Source organism: Hyperolius riggenbachi, chromosome 6, assembly GCF_040937935.1.
Source record: "Hyperolius riggenbachi isolate aHypRig1 chromosome 6, aHypRig1.pri, whole genome shotgun sequence".
Taxonomy (NCBI): domain Eukaryota; kingdom Metazoa; phylum Chordata; class Amphibia; order Anura; family Hyperoliidae; genus Hyperolius; species Hyperolius riggenbachi.
The window spans coordinates 256,959,824-256,980,000 of record NC_090651.1 but is presented as its reverse complement, the minus strand read 5'-3'; the positions used below and the strand labels follow the sequence as shown (position 1 = coordinate 256,980,000).

At 44.1% G+C, this 20,177-nt stretch overlaps 1 protein-coding gene across 6 annotated transcripts in view; it reads right to left on the bottom strand.

Annotated features, from left to right (window-relative positions):
* Positions 1 to 20,177, bottom strand: part of AGRN (agrin) — an 803,356-nt gene that overhangs the window by 740,074 nt on the left and 43,105 nt on the right. For all 6 annotated transcript variants that reach the window (XM_068240729.1, XM_068240733.1, XM_068240730.1 and 3 more), the window contains exon 2: positions 16,406 to 16,667. In XM_068240729.1, the coding sequence (XP_068096830.1) occupies positions 16,406 to 16,667 (262 nt within the window). The remainder of the gene's footprint in view (positions 1 to 16,405; positions 16,668 to 20,177) is intronic.

Genomic DNA, 20,177 nt, shown 5'->3' with positions numbered 1-20,177 from the left:
CTGTATTTAGTAGGAGAAACGGGGGAGCAGGCATACACTGGCAGCTGTCCTGATGCCCACCGTTCCTCCCGTTCTCCTCTCTGCCCCCCAATCCTACCTAAATGCCCCCCGGTAGCCTCTTCCGGGTTGCCAGAGTCTGGCATTAGTAAGCAGGCACTGACCGGGCTGCGTGCGTCCTACAGCGCGAGCCTGCGGCCCGGAGCATTCTGCGCAAATGCGCGTGATTTCATACACATGCACAGTGCGTTCCGGCCAGGTGCACGCGCTACAGGACGTGCGCAGCCCGGGATTTAGGTAGGATTTGGGGGCAGAAAGGAGAACGGGGGGAAGGAGGGACGGCTGTGTTCATCAGGACAGCTGCCAGCGTATGCCTGTTTCCCCCTGTTTCTACTACTTTAACTCGGCTCTGGTATCCTTTTATAATCTCACAATCAAAAGCAAATCTGCTTTGAAAAGCATTAAAAACTGACCCACATGTTTAGTGTTCAAGCAAAACTTCCCAGTTCTACTTGGGAACTTCATCTTTAATGATAAGTTACAAGACACTGACTAACAGCCCTTTACAGACCTGCAGATTATGGGCTTACATCCACCCCAGCTGTGTCAATGTATAGATTTCAGAGCAACAACACAGACGGAGATATTTGGGGGGATGCATAGTTTGGATCGTTCCGATTACACGGTGTTGCAGGAGATTTCACACGGTCTACCCCCACATTTCCCATGAATGTATCATTACGAATCAAGCTGTGCACACCATGCTGCACACAAGGCTGCTCAAATACTTATTGTATTATTAGCTGACTAGCCTGTAGGTGTGCAGGGAAGAATGTGAGCACAATGACAAAGGCAGATTACTGTTGTTACAGCTGAATACCAGGAATGCTGTATAAGGATACAAAGTGTACCGGTCATGTATATAGGCGTTAAGCTGAGTACACACACTAGATTTTTGCCTTAGGTGAGAATCCAGAAGGGTATTGGTTGTTTCCTGATGTCAGGAGGCCTCTCCGCCAGTGACCTTGTACACTGGATAGCTCTCAGCCGCACGTTTTCACCTTTCTTTTTTAGTTCTCAAATCTTAGTACTTCTTGTTCGTCCTCACTCTCCCTTACTTTAAAAGCAGAACAAGAACTTCTGCAGAGTACCGAGCCCAATATAGTGTAGTATGTACTGGTAATGGAAGATTTATAGAGTAATTCAAAAGGTAATACTCACAAACCAGAGTTACCATTAGGTAACCACTGTCAAGGCAGGTGGGGAGATTGTCCTGACCCTACTCAGGATTAAGAAGTCGCTCTCTGTAGTAGAAGAAGGAAGTGGGTACAACCCTCCACCTAGGGTGGACTCAATATAGCAATAAGATAATGGGCAGTTTCCGAACTGGACTAACTTCTGTTCCCACACCTCCTTCCCACCTAAAGAGCATTTTAGAGCGATACAAATATTCCACTTTCTAAAAACCCTCACACAATCTGCTCCCATTTCCCCGACTCGTACCACATATGAACATTGGTGTGCTCAACGACCTCTGGAGGGTGGCCTTATATCTTACCTATACTCAACGTTATCACAGCCTCTAGAGGCGACTAAATCTATGTCAATGATAGCTTGGGAGGAGGATCTGGGCCAGACACTCACTATCAAACAATGGTCCAAATGTTGCCTTACCCTAGCAAAAGGTAGTAATTATTACTCCCACATAGAAACTAATTATAAAATATTACATCGTACATATATCACCCCCCAGAGATTGCACACTATCTCCAATGACAAATCTCCTCTATGCTTTAGGGGTTGCGGCCAACTGGGTGACCTCGCACACATATGGTGGTTCTGCCCTGTTGCAAAAAAGTATTGGGCTCAAGTAGCAACAGCAATTGGTACAGCCTTGGAGATCCCCCTGGCACCGGACCCTTTCCAACTACTCTTAGGGCATAAGCCTCAGAGATGGAAGTATCCACATCATAGGCTGGCCCAACACGTTGCCAAGGCAGCCCGCCTTCATCTTGCCCGCCAGTGGCTAAAACCTACCCTTTCAATTGACATGGCAGATGCCATTGTCATGGAAATACTTATCTCAGAAAGATTACTAGCAATAGTCAATGATACAACCTTGCCATTTACACGTACCTGGCAGCCCTGGCTCTCAGCCTCGACATCGGTGGGACTTAGGTCATGCGCCCTCTCCTTTTAGGCACTCTTCCCGACCACCTGGCTGCTCCTTCCTCGAACATTGATTTGACCTGTATGACTGTTCTCTGTTTATACATGTTCTGTATATGTTAATTTGTTTCTGTTAAAAAATGCCCTTCTGATAAGGGCCAATCTAAAAGCTGTAAGTTTTTATCGGAATTCTTAATAAAATATTTTGAAACTAATATAGCAATAAGATAACAGAAGCGCCAAAAGGATAAAAGGGACTAAATGAGCTTAAAGGGAAGGTCCAAGCAAAAAAAAATAATGAGTTTCACTTACCTGGGGCTTCTACCAGCCCCATGTAGCCATCCTGTGCCCTCGTAGTCACTTACTGCTGCTCCAGTCCCCCGCTGGCAGCTTTCTGACCTCGGAGGTCAGGGCCACATTGCATACATTTTTACGCATTCCAGCTAGTGCAGGAACAAAAATTTACGTGTTGCACCACTAACGCGTAAAAATGTATGTGTTAATGTTCCTGCACTAGCGGTAATGTGTAAAAATGTACGCAATTCGGCCCTGACCTCCGAGGTCAGAAAGCTGCCAGCGGGGGACTGGAGCAGCAGTGAGTGACTACGAGGGCACAGGATGGCTGCATGGGGCTGGTAGAAGCCCCAGGTAAGTGAAACTCATTTTTTTTTTTTGCTTGGACCTTCCCTTTAAAAACCAATTTGGTTCCTCCTGATGCCCACCAAGAACTTCCAAGCTCTCCTGTGCAGAACTTGCCTCTCGCCCTAGCTGTCAGGGCTCGTTCCCACTGTTGCGACGCGATTTCGGCCACATTCCGACGCTTGTAAAAACGCATGCGGATGAGTTTCCGCATGCGTTTTTACCCGCGATTTCGCATGGCAGGGTGCCATGCGAAATTAACCATGACACTGCCAGGGCTAAATAAAATTGAAAAAGGTGCGAAATCGCACGCGAAATCGCGGGTAAAAACGCATGTAACAAACGCATGCGTTTTTACTATTAAATACATTAGCGGCGATTCGCACGGATTCCCGACGCAGGCGAAATCGTTGGCTCTTTTGTGCGTTTTTTTCACGCTGAAAAAAACGCACCTCAACAACGCTACAGTGGAAACAGGCCCATCCACTTGCATTACATGTGCGGATCTGCATGCGTTGGACGCATGCAGATTCGCGATAGTGGGAACGAGCCCTCAGTGTTTTTGCTTGTCTCCTGCTCTGTATGTATGCTTCTCATATCATGAACAGTTCTCATGCTGTCAACTCTATGGGCCTGATTCACAAAGCGGTGCTAACAGTTAGCACCCTGGTGAAAAGCCCTTTATCACGCCTAAACTCAGTTTAGGCATGATAAGTTTAGGTGTGATAAGTTTAGGTGTGATAAGTTTAGGCATGATAAGTTTAGGTGTGATAAGTTTAGGCATGATAAGTTTAAGCACCAACTGCGTTAGCACCGCAGTGCACAGCTGATCAAACGTTTTGCGCTAGCAAAGTCTGGTGCACTTCGCATAGAGTTTAATGGCGCTGCTTTGCGTGCGGGACTTTGCACGCTATCTACACTTATCTAAACTTAGCATGCCTAAACTTATCACACCTAAACTTATCACACCTAAACTTATCACGCCTAAACTGGCTTTTCACCAGTGTGGTGCAAAGGTTATCATGCCTAAAGTCTTTTAGGCGTGATAACTGAGTTATCACCGCTTTGTGAATCAGGCCCTATGTCTGTCTACGTTTTTGCCATGTGTACCACAATCAATTCCAAGTACATCATTTGGCGTACTTGGCAAATAAAAGCAATTCTGATACTCTGTAAGGTGGTGTGGAAAATGCATGTGTGTTATATAAATGTATAATAATAATAGTGTTAAGCCGGGCAAGCTCCCTTATGAGTTACTAACCTGGAGCAAACATGTAGTCAATTAAACTTGAAAAAGCTGAGCTCACAAAGCCAATGACCCCTTTATTAGTGAAGTCAGGATAATGTTAAAGCCCTGGAGTTTTGCACCTACATAAACACATTTCTCAGCGATAGCTTTATGCACTCGGAGTCAGTTGTTGTGCATGGAATAATACTGTTTGTAGCTATAGGACAGATGCTGGCTGGGCCTCTCCTAGTTAATATCATTTTAATATACAACGTCCTGACCCTATGTCGGGAAGCTCAGGATATATATCCTCCCATATGAATACCCCCATCTGCCAGAAGTGATCAGCCACGACCCGCCACGCTTCCTGGTTATCAGAAATAATGAAGAGCTCTGCCATGCAGCCTCTTGACACTGCTGGTATTAAGATCTATCCCAGGAGAGCAATCAGGCTGAGTGAAACAAAGAGCACATCTCCCTGTCTGCTCATTGCCAGCAAACGGCCTGGTGAGATGAGAGCTGAAGCCACCTGGTTTCAGGGATCTCAGATTCTGTGAAGAGTCAGAGCAGCCAGTGATTACTACCTTGTAGCTTCTGCGGTCAGGTTTTTACTAGCTACTAACAACAGTAAAGGGGGAATTTAGCAATGTCTTGTCTTCTTGGAAAAATGCTTCCAGTGATGACCCCGACAAACTCAAAGCAAGACAGTTCTTGTCCGCCATATATAAACACAGCTAAGTCAAACACATCTGAACCACAGGATGTGTATAGTAGGACAGTTTATGTAGGAGTCAGAAACCACCAACATGTGTCCATCTCTATCCCCCCTTCTGGGTCCCCCTCATTTCCCTGATTAGATTCCGTGCCGTGATGAACAACAGTCTGAGCAGGAGCTGATTTATCAGAGACCAGCCTCAATAGAACCAGCTTATCCCGGCCTCACCAAAATAAAGTGCAAAGTTCTAAGGTGGTGGCCTTGTGTGTTTGAGTCACACAACCGCTTTGTCATTCAAACTCATATCTCAGTTAATGCACATTTGCCATAAGCAAAAAGAAGAATTCAAGTGTAGATACAGTAAAAACGACATAAAGGGAAAGGCAACTATTTGCAAGTCAGTATATACTATGAGCTAGCATGATCAATGGAACGCTTTATATTTTATCTGAGGAGTCACTGAGCAATATATAAATCCTTGAGTTGATTCCAGCACTCTTATGAATGAATTAGAAGCATGTTGCATTTGGCCGAGCTGCCCGTTTTGCTTCAGACATCCATATGTAAGTGGCAGTTTGAATCGACTGTCCTGAGAAACTGATTCACAGAGATGTACTCCACTAACAATATCCAGAAACACCCCTGGCTCTTCTCTTTCCTCATTGTTCAGTTCAAACCAGAAACTTATTAAAATAACCACCCCTCTAGACACACAGATATCGATGAGAATCCTCCCCTCAGGCAACCTGCTCGACTACATGGAATTAGAGGGCTGAAGAGTAATGGTAGGTACTGTGGCAGCCTGTGTGCGTGCGTGCACACACGCACGCACACACACGCACACACACACGCACACACGCACGCACACACACACGCACGCACACACACACGCACGCACACACACACGCATGCACACACACACACCCACAATGTTGCTGAGCAGAATACTGTTGCAGCAACAAATCAGCTGTAGGTGAGGGGTATATAGAGAGGTCCATATCACTCAACTGTCAGTTTTAGCAGTGGTAAATGAAATCCCACCCTTGCCTCCCCACTCTCTTTTCATTGTTGTGGTGTTTTAAAGGAACAGCTACGTGGGTTTTATGCTTCAATACGATTAAGGTGAACAGTTGCCTGGGCTATGGTGGTCAGATAAGTGGTTCAGTGTTTAAAGGATACAGAAGGCTAAAAAAATTACTGCAGATATACTTAGCTAGGGCCACCTCAACCCCTAGAAGTCTGTGTCTCTCACCGTGGTTTCCGCTGTGGAGGGGACCCCAGAAGAGTGGCTGCCGGAACTGCGGCAAGGGACGCAGAGACTTCTAGGGGCTGGCGGAAGCCCCAGGTAAGTAAATCTGCAGTCATTTTTTTAGCCTCACGTATCCTTTAAATGTTATGGTTGGTGATTACAAAAAAAATGAAGTTATCCTTTAAATGTATGCTTAGCTGTAAAATTTAAACCAATAAAAAAAGCTATGCCCATTAAATGCCAATGGAGTTCTGTGTCCTTTTTTATTAATATAGTTTTTTGTGGAGTTAGGATGCTATGATAAGTAATGTCTTGGGTTGTAGTGTGCTGTGTACATTTCCATACTCATTACTGGCCTCTGAAGAAGCTTAGTTGTAAGCAAAACGGCTGTCAGGCCTCTGTCACCCCCAGAGCTGGGACAAGGTCCTTCAGCACCCAAGGCTGAGACACCAAAGTGCGCCCCTCCATCCCTCCCACCCCAGGTGTCACACACTGATTGCTACTAGACTAAGAGGCGCCCCAGGGCCCCAAACCTCCCCAATACCTTAATCTCTAGTTATCTGATTTGCAGACACTGCCATGTATCCCCTTTTCCTATTTCTTTCTGCTTCAAACACAATTGGGAATGACAGCTGAATGAATTGTGCGCCCCCTCCTACACTGCGCCCTGAGGCTGGAGCCTCTCCAGCCTCTGCCTCGGCCCGGCCCTGGTCACCCCCACCGCTCACCCGATGTGTGGTCACCGTTGAGTAAAGGTACCCTATTGCATCTGCAGTGCCTCGTTTCTTTTTTCTCTTGCTCCACCTACATTTCCATGACTTTACTCTGGTGATGTAATTAAAACCGATGTGAACAGTAAGAGAGGACACGCTTTTCCTACTGGGCAATAGTGGATAGCACGCTCGCCAGGAAACTATCTGCACAGAGTATGTATGTTCTCCCTGTGTCTATGTAAGTATCCTCGCACATCCCAAAAACATACAGACAAATAAGACACTACGATGGACATATCTGAATGACTATGGTAGGGATTAGATTGTGTGCCCCTGTGACGGACAGTAATGTGGCAAGATTATATACTCTGTACAGCATTTCAGAAAATGTTGGCGCTATATAAATAATAATATTATTAATAATAATAATAATAATATTCATGCTTTCTGCAGTCTGGTTACTCTATGAAAGTTTTCAGTGAAGTTGCACTTTAAACCTCAAGTCGGGACACAGTAATGGCGCCTCCCAACCTCTCCTTTGTATTCAGAATATATACAAAAATCCCAAGTACACTATCTCTAACCTCTAAAGGGGTGGGGCCTGTCCTTGACAGCCATAGCAAGCATAGAGATACTTTCCTCAGTTATTCCATTATTACCTGAAGAAGCAGGTTCAACCCATGAAACGCATCACAGAAAAGTGGAGTGTATGTACTCCAATCAAGTGGGGGGTTGGGTTTGGAAATAGACCAATCATGTCATCTGTTGGGGAGGTAAATCCACCACTGCCTCCCACTATTACACTGTTTTTAGTGTATTTTATTCTTTTTGGCGCCTCGGTTGATCCCATTTGTTCAACTTTGGGTACAATGGATGAGAGATTGTCATCCGATGCTCATGACTACTTTCATTCACAGGCAATTTATGCTTTCAATGGTTTCAGACAGACAGGCTACAGCTAACCGATACCTGATTGGATAATGTGCACAACTCCTCTTTACGCTATGCCATTAAATAAATTGAGCGCTGTTAATACTTATTTGTGATGATTTATTGCTAGGCTCTTAAGACATTCTGTGTGTCAGAGTAGAACGAATGAACCTGCAGAAAATGAATGGGTGTGTAGATAGAGGAGCCATATATCTTGACACAGATGAAACCATGAAACCAACAAATATTTCATTAGGGATTATGCATGAAGAACACCAGAGTGGATAACAGGAGAGGTGATTTACAGTGAATGAATGCAAGTGTAAGGCACACCAGTAGCTTGCATGTGGCAGTGAGAGAAGTGTTTGGAAGAACTGGTATACCAGCATGAAGCACGGGTGCCATTACATCATTTCCTCTGTGTTATAGTCTAGATATGGAAGAGTGACCTTTCAAGTGACCTTCACATTCTTATTCAGGTACTACAGTGACAGAGGCCCATCTTTCTTCCTGAACCATCTAAATGTCACAGGCATGTGGTGGGTGAATGGAAATGGAGAGAAAGAAGAAAACAGTCCCAAATGTAAGATTCTCTGACTTTAAAGGACAGCGTGATATATAACGGCTTCCCTAATTACATTATGTAAAGGGCACTATCGCTCTGCAACCAACAGCAACAAACATATTACAAGATTTTCAAGTGTAATGTTGACCACAGATGTCATAATGAGAAAAGTTCCTTCATACAATTTGGATGTAGGCTAATAGTCTGAGAGCAAAGCAGAAAAAATACAAGATGGCTGCTGCTTAATTGAGGAACAAGGCATGCAGCCAGTTCAGAGGTGAAATATATACACTGTATGTATATATTTATTATTTCCAAGCTGTCACTGTAAGGCTTGGTGGTGTATTCTCCACAGTCAGCATGCAACGCATGGGCTGACGTGGAGGAGGTACACACACTAGCACCAGGAAACAGGCTATCCCTAGTATAGTGGAGGGGAGGACTGACTCCAATAGGAGATTGTGGCGCACAGAGCCGGTGCAGATCTGACAGCCACAAACAATGCTTTCGTATAACGTCTCAGCGCAAAGTAGCGCTGAGCGCATACACCGGAACTGAGGAGATCAGGACAGGTAGACAGAATGAACGCTTGCTAGCTAGCGGCTACTTAGCGACAGCAAGCGTCCAAAACCAGACAGACTGGAATGAGGCAGCCAATGCGATGCGGCGATGGCGTGCCTCACAAAGACAGGACAGGACAGTCAGAAAATAGCAGGATTAAGATAGATGAACGTAACACAGATAAATATACAATAAGTATGTTTTCCTAGCGTATTACAATTACAGCTATCAATGAAACTATTTGTAACGTCTGACTAACATATGTATATATCGGCAATGAACCGATATATGACATAAGCAGGAACGCTGACTAAGACTGGAGTAACACAGGGAACAGGACTCAGAAGGATTCGCTATCTCTTCGCAGAGATGAACGCAATCCACAAACGGTAACAGAACAGGATTCAGAAGGATTCGTTATCTCTTCGCAGAGATGAACGCAATCCACAAACGGTAACAGAACAGGATTCAGAAGGATTCGTTATCTCTTCGCAGAGATGAACGCAATCCACAAACAGGACCAGGAACAGGATAACTAGCTCAGCACGGGTGTTCACGGTACGCGCAAACTACCAAAACGTGCTGGAAAACTGACTAACTGAACACAGGAAATAAACAGTTCGTGTACGTATATATCAGCAACACTGATATATCAACGTAACACAAATACAAGGAAAATAATAAACGTGCTGGTATGCATATATATTGGCAATGAACCAATATATGATGCAAAGACCAGCAAAGTATCTTTAACAAGAAACACGATCGGGGGCTAAAGCGACAGCAAGGCAGGCTTAAGCTGAAGCTATGAAAACCCAAGGAAACCCTGCAGGAAGCAGATCTTTATACTGAGGTCATCCAATGGGAGCAGACATGCAGATTCCCACACAGGTGAATGATAATCAGTCACAAGCTGACAGCAGGGAAAGACAGACAAAGCTATGCAACTTGCATGGAAATAGATCAGAACTGCCTGAGCTGCAGCACTACTTCCAGCAATAGCTGCTGCAGCAGCGATCATTACAATACCCCCGCCTTTAAAAGCGGATTCCAGACGCTTTTCAAAACTGAAATTTCCAACAAAACAGTCTGACTGATAATTCATGATGACCGGGACAGCCCGGCAAGACCGAATTCCAGAATCAGTCCCCACAAGACTGGACCCATCAGAACCAGAACCTACAGAACCATGCCCATCAGTACTACAAGCCCCAGTGTGACACCCATCAGAACCATGATTTCCAGAAGAAAGCCCTCCGAAACTCCCTGAGCGATACCCACCGCCTTCCAGGAACAGTTCAGAAACGCCAAAGCCTTTGCAATGCCCACCGGTACTGTCTTTACCAACACAAAACCCACTGTTGAACCAGTCCAAGGCACCAGGACAAGTTTTCTCAGAGACCTCCCAGAACACCTTGAAGCTCCAAAGAGATCCCCATAGGTCAGAATGCCCCTTAGGCTCACATGGAGAACTATCAAGAACCCCTATGGAACCTAGGGCAATTCCCGAGTCAGGGCCACAAGGACAAACATCAATATCAGGGCTTCCAGGGACCAGAACCATCTCTGGGCATGCAGGCAGACTGGCAATATCAGAACGTGTTCCCACTAAGGAAGCATCAGAGCACGCTAACACCTTAGACACACTTGGGCATTCTGGCACACAAAGAACATCTGGGCACACCGGCACAAGAGAAACCTCTGGGCATGTCAAGGAACTGTGAGCCTCAGGGTCAGCCAAGACAGGACCAAAACCAGGACTGGCCAAAAAAAAATCATCATGACTAAACTTCGCAACTACTGGACTTTTACACGAGAATGCTGGATCAGACTTAGATGTCGCTGATTCCAGCAAAGTCAGTAACAAATCAGATTCAGGGGCACTAACAAGACAGGACAAATCTTCTGATGTATGCACTGAACCAGACAGGGACTCCACAACTACCTCTGGACTGGACAGAGACTCATTTAATACACTGGATTGGGGCTCATGAGGCGCTGCAGAACAAGTCAGTATTGCAGCAGCCCCCACTGGACTAGGCAAAACTGAGGAATTCCCTGGACAGGAAGGGAACTCTGGAACCTCTGCCACAGCGGCCAGAGAACCAGAATCTTTCAGGATACAGGGCTGGGTTTCAGGAACACTCATCAGACCGGACTGAAATTCTGAGATTTCTATTATTTTGACCAGAGAATCAGAATTATCCATGTTACAGGGCAAGACTTCTGAAACATTCAGAGGACAGGGCTGGAGTTCCTCGGCTGTTACAACACTGGAGAGGGACTCAACATTGGTTAAATCAGACTGTGTACAGGGCAAGGTATCTGACACACTTGCTGACGAGGACAATATTTCAATGGCTTCTGCTTTGCTGGGCAGAAATTCATCAAGTTTTATTAGAGCAGACTGTAATTCCAAAACAGCTGCTAGACAAGTGAATATTACTGCAACACCAACTGAGGTAAGCAGTGCTTCAGCCTCCTCTGCTAGAGGGTTTAAAGTATCCAAAGTACTGGGTGAAGCATAAGACTCTGCGACCACAGCTTCACTGGACAGGATCACTGAACAGTCCATATTGCAGGGCAAAACCATGGAAGCACCTGCTGGACAGCATAATGATTCTGTGACCTGACTTTCATTGGAGAGATCTACTGCACAATTCATGGTACAGGGCAAATTTATTGGAAAATTTTCTGAACAAGGTAATAATTCCGTGATTTCAGGTTCACATAGCAGATGCTCTGAGCTATTCACGAAACTAGAGCGAGGTGTAGAAACAGGAAGATCAAGACACAATGTTTGCGCATCTGAATCACCATTCATTTGTAAAATTGGAAAATTCAGATGCTGGGGTTCTGAGTTTACTAGACAGGATTGCTGGGACTCGGAAACTGATGCAGTGCACCTACTGGCATCTGCTGGATCAGACAGGAGTTGAACTTTATTAACACAGGTAATTTCTGCAGAAGTGTTTGCAGAGACAGGCAAGATTTTTCTGGTGTCTGTTTCACTAAACAAAGAGTCATGAGTACTGGCTAGGCTGGACTCGGAAGTCAGCAGGACCTCTGGATTCTCTGCTGAGAAATTTGCGCAGGGCAAGGTTAAGAATGTATCAGTGGCTTCTGTTTTACTGGGAAGTAACACTGAGTTATCCATGGTACAGGGTGGAGTTACAGGAACATTCACAAGACATGGCAGGGACTCAGTAACTGGAGAAGTGGGACAGTCTCCAATTGACAGTGTGTCTTCCCTGGTATCAACTGATTGAATCGCATAAAAATCATCCAAAATCATTTTCCACACATCGATCAATGGAGCCACAAAGTCATACCCACACACACCAGTTTTTATTAGGTTATAGGTAGACTTAATGCATGCATTCAATACTAATTCACCTTTTGCACTGTAAAATTGACAAAATGAACTTGAATCATTCTTCCATTCATTGACCAGAGCTTCCATCTCTCCTTTCTCAAATGGAGGATTCCAAGCATACTTAAAGGGATACTGTAGGGGGTCGGGAGAAAATGAGTTGAACTTACCCGGGGCTTCTAATGGTCCCCCACAGACATCCTGTGCCTGCACAGCCTCTCACCGATGCTCTGGCCCCGCCTCCGGTTCACTTCTTGAATTTCAGACTTTAAAGTCTGAAAACCACTGCGCCTGCGTTACCGTGTCTTCAATCCCACTGATGTCACCAGGAGCGTACTGCGCAGACACAGACCATACTGGGCCTGCACAGTACGCTCCTGGTGACATCAGTGGGAGTGAGGTCACGGCAACGCAGGCGCAGTGGTTTTCAGACTTTAAAGTCTGAAATTGTAGAAGTGAACCAGAGGCGGGGCCAGAGCATCGGTGAGAGGCTGCGCAGGCACAGGATGTCTGTGGGGGACCATTAGAAGCCCCGGGTAAGTTCAACTCATTTTCCCCTGACCCCCCTACAGTATCCCTTTAACAGGCAGATCACAGTTTGCAGATATGATTGTGGCAGGGACATATATTGGGTTAATTAGCAGGTGATTGGCAGATTCCTTATTCTTAAGAATCTCTAATACCTGTAGCAAATGTTTAACTGTAGTGTATGCAAACTTTCCTTGCTTCACAAATAAGTTGATTTGTTCAATACTCTGTAATATCTCCTCATAATCATACTCAGATAATTCTTTTAAACAAAAATCTTTATTTTCCCTAGCCAGTGATGAAAGTTCATTAGTAGTTTCATAAGTCCATTTAACTCCCCTGAAAGACAATTGCATTTCATTATCTGTTAATGGCAGAATCTCATCATAGGTCTCAGTCGCTAAGGATAACGACTCTGCAGATTGGACACGTTTTTTAGAACGTTTGCGTTTTGCCTTTGACCTTGCGGTTTTTGATGATTTATTCAAAGCTGCAGGAAAATTATCAGTAACACTTTCTGCTTGCTGCTCATTCTTGCAAGCAATTGAAGGAGCAGCTGATTGGCCTGCTGCCAGAAGTTCATTTAGAGGAAAAGGCAATGGATCTATGCGCAACCAGTTATGGATCACAAACGCTAGAAATTCCAGTGGTCTCTCATTCAAATCGGAATGATTGAGAACATCACATGCCCACTGAAGCAATTGCCCTTTAAACAAAATATAAACTAGCTGGAGTGCCCAGGTTGAAACAGGAGTCGCTTGGAGATCGGGATTGGCCAGGAACCTGGCACATTCAGAGAAAAACTCATTTTCTGTTTCAGAGCTAAGTTCTTCAAATTTCTTAAAGGAACAGGAACCATAATTAACAGTGTCATACTTTCTGGGAATCCCCCCCACAATGGGGATTGGTAATGGGGTTTTCATAATGTAAGGCTTGGTGGTGTATTCTCCACAGTCAGCATGCAACGCATGGGCTGACGTGGAGGAGGTACACACACTAGCACCAGGAAACAGGCTATCCCTAGTATAGTGGAGGGGAGGACTGACTCCAATAGGAGATTGTGGCGCACAGAGCCGGTGCAGATCTGACAGCCACAAACAATGCTTTCGTATAACGTCTCAGCGCAAAGTAGCGCTGAGCGCATACACCGGAACTGAGGAGATCAGGACAGGTAGACAGAATGAACGCTTGCTAGCTAGCGGCTACTTAGCGACAGCAAGCGTCCAAAACCAGACAGACTGGAATGAGGCAGCCAATGCGATGCGGCGATGGCGTGCCTCACAAAGACAGGACAGGACAGTCAGAAAATAGCAGGATTAAGATAGATGAACGTAACACAGATAAATATACAATAAGTATGTTTTCCTAGCGTATTACAATTACAGCTATCAATGAAACTATTTGTAACGTCTGACTAACATATGTATATATCGGCAATGAACCGATATATGACATAAGCAGGAACGCTGACTAAGACTGGAGTAACACAGGGAACAGGACTCAGAAGGATTCGCTATCTCTTCGCAGAGATGAACGCAATCCACAAACGGTAACAGAACAGGATTCAGAAGGATTCGTTATCTCTTCGCAGAGATGAACGCAATCCACAAACGGTAACAGAACAGGATTCAGAAGGATTCGTTATCTCTTCGCAGAGATGAACGCAATCCACAAACAGGACCAGGAACAGGATAACTAGCTCAGCACGGGTGTTCACGGTACGCGCAAACTACCAAAACGTGCTGGAAAACTGACTAACTGAACACAGGAAATAAACAGTTCGTGTACGTATATATCAGCAACACTGATATATCAACGTAACACAAATACAAGGAAAATAATAAACGTGCTGGTATGCATATATATTGGCAATGAACCAATATATGATGCAAAGACCAGCAAAGTATCTTTAACAAGAAACACGATCGGGGGCTAAAGCGACAGCAAGGCAGGCTTAAGCTGAAGCTATGAAAACCCAAGGAAACCCTGCAGGAAGCAGATCTTTATACTGAGGTCATCCAATGGGAGCAGACATGCAGATTCCCACACAGGTGAATGATAATCAGTCACAAGCTGACAGCAGGGAAAGACAGACAAAGCTATGCAACTTGCATGGAAATAGATCAGAACTGCCTGAGCTGCAGCACTACTTCCAGCAATAGCTGCTGCAGCAGCGATCATTACAGTCACATCACTTTTGTCCACTAGCAACTAAACATAAAGATATGTGTAATACATATATTTGCAAGTAAATGTCAAGCTGCATGGCCATATCATGATGTCATGATGCCTCTGCAACCTGTTACTACACAGCTCTCCAGGAGCAAGCAAATGCAAGGTTTCTCTTTTGGCTGGTTTGATTTTTGCTCATTATTGCGTCAATAGGAGGCACATGGGTAGCCTCTAGGTAAGTCTCATGTATAAACAGTATGTTTCTTACTCTTGGTGGTCACAAAGTGTCTGTTTTTTTTGTAACAAGAACAAATTTATAAAATTATTTATTAAGATACAACACTGCAAGATGCCAGCAATGTAACATTACAGTGCAAAAGAATAATAGGCTAAGTGCAATTAATATACTTCCCACAAAGGAGGCACATATAAAATACAAAGAAAGGAAAAGGAAGGGAAAATCATTGAACTATGTCAACATAACACATACCTCAAGGTCATGCATATGGTTAAATGGAGCTTAGCTCTAAATGTAAATAACAGAGGGAGAATATAGACAACAGTAGCCAATACCAAATCCACTATCCTGGATGGACACTGAGGGTCCATTAACAAGGGACCACCGGAAGAGCCTTTGAAGTGTGTGCCTATTGCTCAAGCCACTAATCCCGGACTAGGTGGAATTTGGATAGGGATTTCCTATGCTTACAAAGTTTAGCGTTAGATTTGTAGACTGCGAAGGCACTGGCTTTCAGCTGTGTCTATTTGCAAATGTACTCATCTGAGACCTTTAGTTTGAAGTTGAATTAGAAATGGCTGACATGTCCGCTAGTAGGCTGTTGGAGGGGCGATTATGGAAAATAGCTAAAATTGCTCTAATTCTACATAAGGGTATCTCTTCTCCCTATACACACAGCAAACCTAACCTTCCAAGTGAGGGCAACTGTGCCCTTGGCACTAGCATGTAATTGGTTGCTATAAAGAAAATTCCTAATAAGATATGGTCCAAGGCACAACCCCTGATTTAAATAGTACTGTTGTCTCCGATGCAATGGAGATAGCATGCTATCTATGACATGTCTAACTTCTATCTACTATCCCAAAGAATTGGGCAGATCAGGACCGTGCATGCCACCACTGTAATAAACACAATAGACAAATCAACACATGACGGAACGGATCCTAGGCTTAACATAGCATTCACAGGCGTGTTTGTTGGTCCGTTGTGGTCTATGACGCTCAAGTGTGAACTTAACCTTAAAAGACTATCTAAATGGTTGATGCAGGCTAGAGCAGAGGTGCCCACACTTTTTCAGCTTACGAGCTACTTCAAAAATTATTGATTGAAAATTATCTACCGGGTAGAATCTACCTACAGATGCAGTCACAACTGCAGCACAGGCACATCACTTAGGCAGGTGATGTGGATCAATCCAGAAGTCCTTTGTGATCTACCGGTAGATCACAATCTACACAATGGGCACCCTTGGGCTAGAGGATAGACGTTCCTTCAGATGTTTTACATGTAAGTCAGTATGCTGCTCAATAACAATTAATGACCCTTACCTTCCACACAAGACTCCACCTCTTCTAGGTTTCGCAGGGTTATCCTCATCAGACTAGAGTTTAGCATTAGCTCGTTGCGGTGGGACGGCCACATATAGCGGGGAGCAGGGTTTACAAAGAAAATCCGAGTATCCCCCGTAGCCACTTGGTTGTCACAGATGCCAGGGTCTCCAAAGCCTCCAACCATCACCTTGTTGCCTCCATCCACCAGGATCTCATTTGTCACAATTTCACGCCCTTTTAAATATCGCCACACCCGAATCTGGAGAGACAAGTAAGAGAGGTTGTTGTACAGCACTGGCTAAATAATCTACAAGACATACTAAAACCGAGGTGAAAGCAGAGTGTGAGGGATACAGAGAAAGAAATGTGCAGACACAAATGAACAGCAGTTCAAATCGCAGTTGTCTTAAGTTTGTAGGCATGAAATCTGTCTATAGATCGCTGTTCACAGTGATGTCAAAATCAATAACTAGACATGAAGCAGAAAAGCTAGGCACCACATCTTTAAAACTTGGCTGTTTTATTGATTCCCAGTAAAAAAAAATCCATATACTTCATAAATATTTGACTGATTCACCTCTGTAGGTGCCTTACAGAATTGTTCATCCACAGAAAAAAAAAAATTTCATCATACTACAGCTATCCTTTGCAGCAATGTGATTGATCACTTTTAATGTGAAATGCTGCACTCTAAGCTGACTGGTACAATCATCTCACTGAATTAGAAAGTCAGAGATCGTAGCTCCACCAGCAGTGACGGACAAAGCCAACAGTGGGTCCCTGTGCATAATAAATTAAGGGGGCCCCATGTGAGTGGCCATGGTCATAACAGATCATGGATGGATCCGAGTAACGTCAATAACTAAATTACATGAATCTAGGTTACATTCTGTGGTTACTTTATTAATGTAGCACACATTTTATACTTGTATATGGCTGGGCCACAAGCAGTTCCTCATGGGTTAGAGAGCAATACAAGGAGAAAGGTCTAAAGGGTAATTAAGGACTTCCTCTGGTGCAGCTGGATGGGCCTTAGAAGGCACGGGGCCCTTGTGCAGCTGCACAGCTTGCACAGACCTATGTCCACCAGGCAAGACGATTACAGCTAGTTAGAGTTTCCTAAGCCACCGATATTTCTTGGAGAGCTATATCTGATGGAGCCACCTGCATGCACATCTATTAACTCAATCAGCTGAGTCCTATGTATTACACCGAGATGACCAAGCTGGTTTATGCTATTCACACAACCAAATCTACAGGAGATCCGTTCAAATGGACCAATGTGAACGTATCCAATGGTTAACATTGGATCCGTTCACATCCATTCTCCTACATTCAGTTATGGTCCACTCAACCTTCAGGCTTTTTTAGGCCAATGTAAGCCGGGCCTGAAACTGACAGGACAGTACTGGACTGGACTGGACCAGAAATGTACACAATAAAAACTGATACACAAACTGACAGGACCGTAAATGTACAGATTTATGTGTGAACAAAGCCATAGAAACGCATGCAAAACTGACGCCAACTGTCAAAAACTGACAGGACAGGACTGGATACCTTTTTATGTATGCACCAAGCTCTCCTACCTGAATTCCTACACATTTTGGGAGTTTAGAGCACATGTTTTATTTATGTGGAAAAATATTTTACTTAGTACTAAAGAGAAAAGATACCCCTATACACAGCACCACTGCAGACCATATGTATCAATCAAAAAAATATATTTTTATTACAAGCTTTGCAAACACATATCAATGATACACAAACATTTAAAAACATCTAAAAACAGCATAATATTGTATTTCCAGCCATATTCAACATAATGGGCCTGCTAGATATAATAATCTATTATGTTCAGTCTCAGTGGATGTATAACCTGTAACCACTGGGGGCTCAGAGAATGAGCCCCCTCGTGGATGAACCCGGGTTCAGTAAGAATTATAAAGTGCAAAAAATTGGAACCATGAAAGTGCATATAGTGCTACACAAAAACAATCATTCAACATATGCAATAACTGTGCAACCTATCAGACTAAAAGTGCAGTTTAAATACAGTCAGAGTCACTAATGACCAAGTGGAAGCAGCCTATTAGGATCTGCAAAGAAGTGAATAAGTAAAAGATACTTAGCCGGGTATGAAAAGAAAGGCAGGCAGACTGGCATGGAAAGACGGAAGTATCCCCTCAGGACATAGCCCACATGCTCCGCGGTCGTCACTCCGCTTTGAAAGGTGAGGTAGATAGACGGCTATCTACCTCACCTTTCAAAGCGGAGTGACGACCGCGGAGCATGTGGGCTATGTCCTGAGGGGATACTTCCGTCTTTCCATGCCAGTCTGCCTGCCTTTCTTTTCATACCCGGCTAAGTATCTTTTACTTATTCACTTCTTTGCAGATCCTAATAGGCTGCTTCCACTTGGTCATTAGTGACTCTGACTGTATTTAAACTGCACTTTTAGTCTGATAGGTTGCACAGTTATTGCATATGTTGAATGATTGTTTTTGTGTAGCACTATATGCACTTTCATGGTTCCAATTTTTTGCACTTTATAATTCTTACTGAACCCGGGTTCATCCACGAGGGGGCTCATTCTCTGAGCCCCCAGTGGTTACAGGTTATACATCCACTGAGACTGAACATAATAGATTATTATATCTAGCAGGCCCATTATGTTGAATATGGCTGGAAATACAATATTATGCTGTTTTTAGATGTTTTTAAATGTTTGTGTATCATTGATATGTGTTTGCAAAGCTTGTAATAAAAATATATTTTTTTGATTGATACATATGGTCTGCAGTGGTGCTGTGTATAGGGGTATCTTTTCTCTTTAGTACTATGTATACATGCTCTACCCCAGCACACGCAGTCATTATTACTTGGGGTGCTGACAAACTCTGTTGTGAAAAATATTTTACTGATAAACATTTGCTGTTGAGAATTCCTTTGAGTGCCAGAAGCAGTTGAGTTTATGGAGTATACCCTGAACAACTCCCAGGCTCTCACTGTTCACCGTGTTTTAGGTTCAAGTAATATGCCTGAAAATTTTGCAAATGTTCAAAAACATTGGTGGAAGATTTACCATATTAAACAAGAGGCTGTTTTTGTTTGCACACTTTTAATCATGAGCAATCATGTAAGATAGACTAGGGCTGGAACTCACAGGAGCGCTTTTGGCAGCGTTTTGGCAGCACTGCGATACGCTAGCAGTTTGCCAAAACGCTGGGCTAATGTTAATGGATGGGGCAACTTCCACAGGAGCGTTTGCGTTTCCCAGAAACGCAAACGCAGGACCTGCAGCATTTTGGGAGCGTTAGCGCTTCAATGTAAAGTATTGAAACGCTAGCAGAAACGCTCAGCAAAACCTAAACTGAGCGGTTTTGCTAGCGTTTTGCGGTTCAGCACACTGTAACAAAATTGAAAATAATTCACAGGACCAATCAGGATAAAAACGCAAAACGCAAAACGCTACGCACCCGCTGGGCAAAAAAATACAATGTTGCAAAACACAACCAAAAACGCGCATGAATCCGCTTGCAAACCGCTCAGACAAAACGCTAGCGGTTGCGTTTTGCGTTTGCTGATTTCAGTGGGTTCCAGGCCTTATAGTAGAGTGTAGTAGCTTATTCAGGATACCATTACCTACTTTTTTGTTAATTATCCTGGTTTCAGCATCAGAAAGAGTTCCAAAATGTCTATAGATATGAAGCAAAGCCCTCCCAATGATGTCACAGCTTAAGCTGTTTGCTATGCAGAACTCTCTCAG